At 47.7% G+C, this 10183-nt stretch overlaps 1 protein-coding gene across 1 annotated transcript; it reads right to left on the reverse strand.

The window, feature by feature from the left end:
• Positions 1-4956: 4956 nt before the first annotated feature.
• On the reverse strand, positions 4957-6957 carry LOC119374285 (actinia tenebrosa protease inhibitors). The gene is made up of 4 exons (XM_037644363.1): positions 6887-6957; positions 6264-6452; positions 5825-5887; positions 4957-5272 (listed from the first exon to the last, which is right to left on the reverse strand). Exons 1-4 carry the CDS (start codon positions 6927-6929, stop codon positions 5067-5069), a joined length of 501 nt encoding a protein of 166 aa, XP_037500291.1. The 5' UTR covers positions 6930-6957; the 3' UTR covers positions 4957-5066.
• Between the last annotated feature and the right edge of the window lie 3226 nt (positions 6958-10183).

Genomic DNA, 10183 nt, shown 5'->3' on the forward strand with positions numbered 1-10183 from the left:
GATGAATGACGATGGTAATGTAGGGAGATGAGAATATAGTTCGTGACGCTGGGGCAAATCTAAAGACGTGCATCCAGTCCAGTGGCTTGTAAGAAGGCTACGACTGCTTTTACGACCACACTTGTGCTGCTGACGTCAGGCCAAGGACCTAACACAACCTCATCGGTTAAAGGTATCATAGTATACCGAAATTGGTATCAAACATGACTAAGTACAAAACAGACATATATGGTGCAATGGTGGACGTACAACTGCTTAATCATCGAACTTGCATGCAGGGCTCTGCACGATGTATGTCTTCGTCCGCCGCACCGTGGACCATGTCTGGCAAACGTGGAGAGATTCTACTACGACTAATACAATGGGACATGCGAACCTTTCGTTTACGGAGGCTGCGGCAGCAGCGGGAACAACTCTGAGACAAAATTCGATTGCATGAAGACTTCCAACAAGCGTCTCCCACCGTGCCACATATTTTCCCACACAAATGGAGAACATAATTTTTATGTCTTGAAATAAGTTTGGATTCAAAGGTTAATTTCGCCTTGTCGGTACGTTAAACTTGTACATTCCGGGAAAAAAATCACTTTATGTTTGTATTTTATGTTTGGTTTTACAAATTACAAAATATATTATCATTTTGGTGTTGGAGCACGCCACAATGCTGGACTCAATAGCACAATTGACACACTTGGCAAAAGAAGGGCAATGTGCATTACAATGTGTACTTATCGATCGCCGTCGTCCCCAAAGTCATTCAGTGACGTATAGAAATACTAAATTGTACAATGCCTTTGGGATTGCAAGTCACCCTTTGCGAACAAGCATAAAGAATCACCTAGCAGAACACGCTGGTAGCTTTTGCTGTTGACGCTATTTTAGAGCACGGATATTGTGCATCCATTCGTGCGTTTTGAGTCTTCCTAGTTCGGAACCAAAAGAAGGATTAGCACAAGGGAGGATGAATATCATCGAGGGCAGCACTCAACACCTGTACCGGAGAGCGCGGGTGGAGTTCTGGTACACTCTATTGCGGCAGCTCAGGTAGCTGTGCTTTCTGGTAAGGTGACATGCCACTGACACAAGTGCGGCTCCATTAGAATTTCACCCATTCAATTCTTCCGAAGCTCACGTAAGCGTCCTCAGGACGCAACTGCATGGTGGAACAGCTGTGCCTGCCGCTGCTAAACGAACAGTTCGAGCTAAAGCCGCTAAAAACATGGGAGATAAGTCAGACCATAATTTTTAAGCAGATAAAGGAGCAAGGCGCAACGTTGCTGGGGGGGGGGGAGGGTTCTAAAACAAACGCGCGAAAGGGATAGCCAACCTCCTCTAGATGGCAGTATCTGCAAAAACGCCATGCAACCTAGCCAAACGAGGAAGGGAATCGAATTCTCCATCACTTTGCCAATGAACGCATTAGGCACCACAAGCGGCTGTTGAAGCGAATACGCTCTTTTCGTTGCGTTTTCAGGCCGCACAGCTTGAAATCCGGGGCTCGATACGAAGGGCTGCTCTTTTTCAAGCGAAGCTTGTACTGACCGAACTGTGAAGCTGGGGGTGTTCCGAGAAACTCGTGACTGGCTTACCTAAAGACCCTACTGACCCACAGCTTGCACACGGCAAGGAAATAATAAGCGAAACTATATAACCTTTCTAGCCCCCATTTTCTCGATAGGGGAAGGGGTACAGATGTTTTGTTAACGGCGAAGCGGTTAAATGTTTTCTGGAGAAAGCGTCGCCGCGCCGTTGCCATAGCAACCGCCACAGCTGCTGTGCACCACCTGGCCTAGCCGCGCCTGCCTACCGTGACGTCACGGCAAGCAGCCCACGCGACGAAGCTACGCCGCCGCCAAGCCGACAGAGTCTTAGCCACACCAAATGTTGACACAACTTTGCTGTCACATCGAGAAAGTTTCTTCAACGCTATGGCAACATTGCGTGCTACTAGAGAGGAGCCGCCGCTCCTGACTACCTTGACCGTTGGGTTGACGTCACGCCGAGCCGCGCATGCGCCGCGCAGTAGCTGTGTAAAGAGCGCGCCAAGCTTAAGATTGGTGTCGCCTAGCAACCATTTGATGAAGATTCCTTGTGTAGCGACGATGGTGATGAAGAGATGTTTCGGCAAGGGGACGAAGAAGGCGACCGATATAATTGGTAAACGGCAATAAAAAGTTTGCTTAGAAAATAAAGGGTCTTGTAAATGTCTATTGGGCGGGGGTAAAATTTCATAAAGTGAACAAGCTTGCACAGCCGCTCCAGTCTTGAAAGTGCGAAGCTGATAAATCAAATGGCCATAATAAGCTAAGACAAAGCCTACCACGAACGAAGCTCAAGCCTAGCATCAGACAAGATTTGAAATAGCCTAGTTCGAGCATGGTTAAAGCACTAGCCGAGTCCGAGCCTGGCATCAGCCAAAAAACGTGACTCGATCGATGAGCTTCGCTGTGGTCTTACGTGGCCAATGTAACATTCTTCATTTTATTGCTTGCTACAACCGGTCCCTGGGATTTATTTCTCAATTGCTACGGTGGGAATTTTTTCCTTTTAGAGCACAGCTCTGAGGCGCCCGATCAAGCTTTGAGTGCTGCTGCTGTCTGTGATGTAAAGAATAGAGGTGAAAAAATGAAATGAGAAAGAAATACCCAGGATCGAATGAGATTTGAATGCGGGCCCTCTGCGTGGCAGTCTAGCATTATACCACAGAGCCAAGCTGGTGCTTGAAACTCATTCGCGAAAAGATACTATTCGCGTCGAGATCTCTGAGTGGCTCCCTCGCGCGTGTGACGTCAGAGAGTGGACTCCCGCGCCGCTCTTCGCACGCGCGTTCACTACGTGAAGGCTGCAAGGGACATGACGGCGACGGCAACGGCAAAAATTAGACGAGAGTGTCCCTATAATTGCTATCGAATTAAACTTAGAGCCAAAGCACTGCTCAGAGCACACGGCACAAACAGTAAATATGTTTTCGTAGATGCTAGCCCATACCCCTAACATAAGGCCCATACTGCTGTCTGTTACAGCGTGCACTGTCACAACCAACAAGATAGAGGAGACTGAAGGGGTAGCCATAGCCTTGGCTAACGCCTCCATCTAATACAAATTCATACTTTGTGACTCGCAAATAGCTATGAGAAATTTCATGCAAGAACAGATTTCGTAATCTATAATTTCGTAATAAAGTAATCTATGTAAAGGTCTAGGTTTTAGAGAAAGCTCTTTAAGGATATTATGGCCGCCGCACAGAAGAATGAATGATGTCTGGAGTTCTGGTAGCGGTAAAGTAAAAAGGGAGGACAACGGCAAATAACATGAACGCTAATGTTACTCTAAATAAACACGAGATAGAGAGATAGAGAAAGGATGAGTGAAAGGCAGGGAGGTTAACCAGAGGAAGGTTATCCGGTATGCTACCCTGCACTCGGGAAGGGGTAAGAGGGGTGGGAAAGGTATGAAAGGATCAGAGTGTCATAGTCCTTCAGCCAGGCCAATTGACCGCATAAACTTCAGCAGTACCTTCGTCGCTTTCTGTTTGGAAGATCGAGCCTTCCGACAACGCAAGATCGATTGCTCGGAAAGCGGATGTTCATCGAGGCGTAGTAACGTTGTTGATAGCAGTTCGTAAGCTATCAATTGAAAGGTTTTTGCGCGGTTCAGAAAAGAGAAAAAAATTAACGCCCATTATTCAAAACTGCATTTTGTGGTGCGCCAGGTATCAATATGGGGTATAATGACTGGTTTTGGAACCCCCTGACATCGGCTACCATTGTAGGGATGATCGGTTATTCGTTTAGAACGAAAGCTGTCATGAAATCCCCACAATAGGAGATTTTGGTGGCGTAGTTGTCCTCCTCCGCCACCGGTGTCCGTAATTGCTATCGCCCACAACAAGAAAAAAAAACACGGTTGATCCCTCCGTCATAGGAATCGGAATAACACGAAAGTAAAGCGTGCCCTTACAGAAGTAACAGAATGCTTACTGTACATTGATATAAGAGTGTTTGTACAATCTATATGGATGTCTGGCAGCTAATGGCGCCGTTCAACGTCTATGCACCCACTTTGATGATTAGTGGTACATCTCCATCCCGACGACTAACGTCCATGTTAAATGATTAAACAAACCCTTGTGGTAGCTGTAGTAGTTAGCGGTGAAAGCGTAATCAGAAAACGAGGTGTGATAGCCAGAAGAGCGTCGCATATTGGACGCAGAACTTGGTCGCCATACCGGCATGTTAAAATGTTATTGCCCCGGTAGCCCGGCCGCGTTTCTTCTCGGGGCGAGCGCGTGAGCATGGAACGCGGTGTTACAGCCAGGTGAGGCAGGCGAGCGTCGCAGAGCTATTTTTGGTTTTTATTAGCGTGATGCTGAGCGCCGACGCTTTTAGGACGCTTGGGCAAAGGTCGCCACCTCGCGGTATGTTAAGGCATCGACAAAATTCAACTTCTATTGAAAACGCGCCGAATGGGACGGACGCGTAAACGCGTTGCAGGTGCTAGTCGCGGAGGCCACAGCAATGAAGAATTACTTTACCTTACCACTCCCAGAGGTCAACACCACCCCGCCGACCGGGAGAGTGGTAGATATAAAAGGCGCGTTCGTAAAGCCTCCAGAGTCTGTGACCGTGGCGCAGTGGATAGCGTGCCCGGCATCTGTTGTTGCGGACCGAGCGGTCGTGGGTTCGATGCCCGTTGACGGTACCTTTCTTTCTTTGCCATCTGACTGTGTAATTCTTTCGACGTCATTTCCGTGACGGAAATACGTCACTAAAGTCTTGGTGGACCCCGGCATAAAACACTTTCGTGTTAAAATCTTCAAAAAAAATCGTTTATTACTCGCAACGTTATATAGAGTACACGTACACGTTAGAACAGAGGACTACTATGTTCACTCAAGTGAAGAGTGTTCGTCAGAAACAGAATAATTTTCCAACATGTAGTTTTTTATTAGGTCTTCTTTCGCTGTCAAAAGCCTGGTGAGTATGAAGAAATCGTTCCGCAGTCATTCTTTTCTACGAGTTCGCTAGTGCGACAGTGTCCAGGCACTGCCTCCGACTTCGCTCAGCTTATCGGGGCAAGGGATGTTCAGGCTTCACACTACCGCAGAAGCGCATGCAGTCTATGGGTGACTCGAAGTTGTTGCCGTTGCTGCGGCAGCCTCCGTAGACGAAGGGGCGACACGTGTTGGTCTTGTGGTCGTAGTAGAAGCGAGGGAAATAACCCATGCAGGGACCAGAGTATGGTGGCTTGCGGCATACGGTGGCAACGGCAGCTGTGGAAAGAAATATTCTAATCAGCGAGATTGTCTACCTTGTTTATAGACTGTGGTAGCGGTTAACAAGGCCCATCAGAGAGCTACTTATGTAGACAATAAAGCCTGCATTCGCGCTACAGGCTACCTAAATGAAATATTCGCCCGGAAGAGAAAAAGAGCGTATTAACCGTAAAAATGGCAATTAGTTACGGACTGTATGCGCGCACCAACATAGTAGCTTCTATTGTTGCCTAAGTTCATGATGAATCTGTTATTCGATGCAAGAAGAAATGTGAATTTTTATGAAACTATGATATTTCCTGTTCGCTTTCACGCAGTTCCACGATGCGTTTCAAGTGTCTAAAACAGATGCATACTTTCGCATACAACTCATACGAAGGCATTATTGATCTTTATTGCGATAGATATGTAATAACCTATACAATAATGTCACTCCCTGTTATTGTGTTGCGGTTAGTTGCCTTCGATAAGTTTTCCATAAAACTATGTATGTTGCAATGCGCAAAAGAAGCAATATTATTGAATGATTCAGGAGAGAGTTGAACTTACCAGTCGCGATTTCGTTCGTGATTCCGATGTATGCATCAGCATCCGTCTGCGGCTTCTGGGTAGCTGAGGATGCAAAAAAAGAAAGACGATAAATGTCTGCTGAAATGTCGCTAAAATCATTTTGATTCGATTGTAGACAAATTACCTAGATATGTTTATTACTTGTGATAGTTCATTCTCGTCTCTTCCAACACAATTGAGAAGGAAGTGCCTGGTCTGCAATATTTTGATTTAGCATTTTTTTGAAAACTCTTAGCAATCAAGTGATGCATTCCTGACATAGTTTATATAAGTTATCAAAACAACATTTGCGCACAGAAGAACTCGCACTACGAAGATGGTACGTGCCACGGCCATGTAAACCACATTAACACATAGTAGAGTGGCCATTCTTACCGAACGTTGTATTCGCCAAGAAATACCAAGAAATGGCACTCACGTTGTTCGGACAAGCATGTCTCTTCGCACTTCTGCTGTGTCAGGTATCTGTTTTCGTTGCCGCCACAGCCTCTGTAGTAGAACTGTTCGCATTTACCCGTCTCCTTGTTGAACCACCACCTCGGCAGCCCAGCCTTGCACCACCCGACCACCGCCCTCTGGCCGCATTGCTTCTCGAAATTTGTCGCCGCTAAACAAAAAAGTCATGTATAAATGGCTAGTATACGATATGACGCGATTATTTCTTCCAGGGGACTGTCCTAATACGTATATATCACGTGGAGTTATTTTAAACATTCTAAGAAGCCTATGCGTTATGTACAGTAAGGCAGTCAGCCATTTCGCCGAGCCAACTGAGCTTGTGAAATGTTTAACTCTCACTTTAAACAGCACTTTCTTGGTATGAACCAAACGAATCGGAGTTGCTTAGCATTTTGCATTTGTGGCTTCGTGGGTGTTAAGCCATGATAAAATTATTTTGCTGGTTATTTCCGTTGAGTTCCCCTTCCCAGTTGCAATATTTCAATCCCAAACGAGACGACCCGCAAAGTTGCATTTATAACAAAGTAAACTGCAAGGTATAGATTTTGGAAATACATGCAGGTTGACTGTATATGTGCTTACCGAGTGCTGTGGAGAGCAGTGCCAGTAAGACGTACAGCTTCATTTCGAGCCGATGATCTCAGGAGAACGATGAAAGCATGCCCGTTGTGGCTCGTATTTATACAGCAAAGGACAATGGGCTATGAGGGGAAATTGCGAGGAATGTTATCTACCAATGACTGTCGGCGAAGATAAAGCACTTATGGCCGAACCGAAAGGCAGGAAGGAGGTTGCGATCACAACCCGCAATAGAAGTGTCGCTTACAACAAATATATAAGCGATTTCCCACCCACATGCATTCGCCTTAATCTTGTCCTATTGCACGGAGTTGCCACACTGAAATTCTCTTACCTATATCCAGGAATACATGCATTTAAAACACAGGGAGGCTCTTATAACTTTATGCGGCTGTGCAAAATAAGTGATCTTTCTTAGTTGTAGTGCTTACGAAATAGTCTATGGAATGGAAGAGAGAGAAATAACTTCATACCCTTTGTTTGGCAGGGTATATGGAGGCGGGCGGGCCAGAAGACTACACCCACCGGTATAGCCCTCACGGAGCCCTCCTTTCTATTTAAAATTGCCAAAACCCGACAATCATTAGGCTACATTGCTTAGTGCATGCGCGGAGTCCAACTCTGGGCAGTCGTCTGATGAAATACTAAATAATACCTAGGAACCTTTTTCGGGGTTTTGTGAATAATATAGGCTTGCGTGATGAGATAACGCTCTTCAATCCGTTCTATAGCGATGCAATCTGCCTCCTAAGAACGCTCCATTGACGTAGTTGTGTATGGTTACGGCAAATCCACTTGAGTTGGATTTTTTGTTTTTTTTTAGGACCGAGAAAGGGCAGCCATTTTTCTGGAGGAGTAGGATCACACAAAGGCAGGTAGGTTCAACAGCTCCACCGAGTCGGTTCCCTGCAATGGGAAATTTGAAGGAGACTTTAATTTTTTTTCTCCGGTGCCTCGTAAAGCCAGTGAGGAAATTATAGTTGGCAATACAACAAGCGGCTATTTAACATAAATGTTTCTTTGCATGGGTGATCGAGAATACTTTTCAAACAAGCCATTCTATCCCACGCTATTGAAAATGACCTGTTTGCATTCCGAAGCCTCTTATTTGCCACTGCTAAACCGGAAGACTCTAAAGCCTTCGTCGGAGATTTTTCCTATTCCTGCTACTCTACGAAAATCCCTTATCGATGACCGAAAAATGCGGCTTACCTGGACAGAGGCATTCCTTATTCTGCAAAAATGAATAAGGCGATACTGCTGCCTAATGAAGACATAAGCGTCCTTTTACGGTTTTGATCTGTTAAATCTTCTTTAACAGTATGTTGAATACCAATGTAACTCGCACAACCTAACAATAATACATTATATTCCCGAGATCCGAACGATGCAGTTCAGTATCCCTTTATGAATATTATTCATTTTCGGGCCAACATAGGAACACTGAAGTAATGAAACTCGTTGAACAAGTGGGGTGTGATTCCGTTTTATGATACGTGCTTAATATTGCCACGTGCGTTTCTTATTTTTCTTATTATCACTTTTGCTGGATTCGGTTTTCGCCCACAACGACTGTTAGCAACGCTCAGCGCAAACCGCGCCTCATTGTTCGAGAAGCTTCCCGATTATTGTACATCGTTTTGTTAAGATTGCACGCAAGATGCGAACACTCTAGCTTATTCTGGAGCTTGCGCTACAACCAGCGATCACGCTGGAATATTCGACGGCACATGTATAAATGGCGACGCGCTTCACCGCTTGTCAGTTGATCGACGGTTGACGCTCTGTCCGCCGCTATCAGTGTATTGCTGTAGTTTGACTTACAGTTTCTCGGCCACAAGTTTGGCCAAATAAAGAGTTTCATCTCGGACGTGTTCACTGCTGCCTTCGTCGACGTCACGACCACGTGACATCTGGTGGAGGTGCTTCCCGGTCCATGCACCGAACGCCCCCTCCAGCCGTGAGCCGAGCCCACACCGTCAAGAAGACATCGACGCCAACCAGCGGGCCAGCCGCAGGCAGCAAGGTCTCCCACCTGAATACGAACCCTTACCCGACAAGACTAAGACCACGACAAGGACGACAGGCACAATGACGACCACGATGTCCCCTGCAGCGATTGTGATGCAGCCACCCAGAGAGCCGCCGACCTTCTATGAAGTGTCAAACGACGACCCCCAAACCTGGCTTGAGACGTTCGAAAAGGTCTCAACATTCAACAACTGGGACTCCGAGGACAAGCTGCGCCACGTCTCCTTTTACCTGGAAGACGCAGCAAGGACCTGGTTCGAGAATCGGGAGTCCACCCTTCGAACCTCGGACGTCTTTCGCAGCGCTTTCCTGGAGACGTTCGCGAGCGTCGTCCGAAAGGAAAGGGCCGCAGCCTTGCTGGAGACACGGGTCAAACTACCAAAGGAAAGCGTGGCCATCTTCGCAGATGAAATGACCAGACTGTTTCGCCACGCTGACGCTGCCATGCCCGAGGACAAGAAAGTCCGCTTCCTCATGCGAGGGGTAAAGCAAGAGCTCTTCGCTGGTCTGATGCGAAACCCACCCTCGACGGTGCAAGAATTTGTCTCAGAGGCGACCACGATTGAGAAGACGCTGGAAATGCGCAACCGCCAATATAATCGCCGATTGACTCAAGACAGCCAAGCTGTTCATGCCCTCGGCTCCGACGACATGCGTGAAACGATCAGAGTGATCGTGCGGGAGGAGCTTCGCAAGCTCTTATCATCGGCGCAGCCTCAAGTGGATTCGATGGCAGATGTCGTTCGATCAGAAATCCAGCAGTCGCTGGGCAACATTGAACCACCACTACCTCAGCCGCAAGCCATGAGCTACGCTGCTGTGGCCCGACACAACGCCCCCCCTTCTCGCCCACGTCAAGACGCCGCGCCGCCGCAGCAGTTCGGAAGCCAGACGCCGCCGCCGCCACCACAACCGACGCCCTACCGTCCTCCTGTCACCCAGCGCTATGCCCCGCGCAACGCGCCAAGGGAGACGGACGTTTGGCGTGCCGCTGACAAATGCCCGCTCTGCTACCATTGCGGGGAAGCCGGCCACACGTACCGCCGCTGCCAGTACCGATAGATGGCGCTACGCGGATTCGCCGTCAACGCGCCGCGCCCGCAGCCAGGTGAACGGCCCCGCGACATAGACGACTACCTCACCGAAACACAGTGGGAGGAACGACGACCTTCCCGCTCGCCGTCGCCCTGCCGCTACATGCCACCGCACCGCCGGCAGTACACTGGCCCAAACCGGGGCCGGTCGCCTAGCCCGTATCTGGGAAACTAA

This window comes from Rhipicephalus sanguineus, chromosome 11, assembly GCF_013339695.2.
Source record: "Rhipicephalus sanguineus isolate Rsan-2018 chromosome 11, BIME_Rsan_1.4, whole genome shotgun sequence".
Taxonomy (NCBI): domain Eukaryota; kingdom Metazoa; phylum Arthropoda; class Arachnida; order Ixodida; family Ixodidae; genus Rhipicephalus; species Rhipicephalus sanguineus.

Bases quoted from the DNA above. Each gene is read 5' to 3' on its own strand.
- LOC119374285 (XM_037644363.1), bottom strand. From the start codon at position 6,929: ATGAAGCTGTACGTCTTACTGGCACTGCTCTCCACAGCACTCG. The intron at 6,453-6,886 runs GTAAGCACATAT...TTTTTTGTTTAG, and splicing joins ACTGCTCTCCACAGCACTCG to CGGCGACAAATTTCGAGAAG. The intron at 5,888-6,263 runs GTGAGTGCCATT...TTGCATCCTCAG, and splicing joins GACATGCTTGTCCGAACAAC to CTACCCAGAAGCCGCAGACG.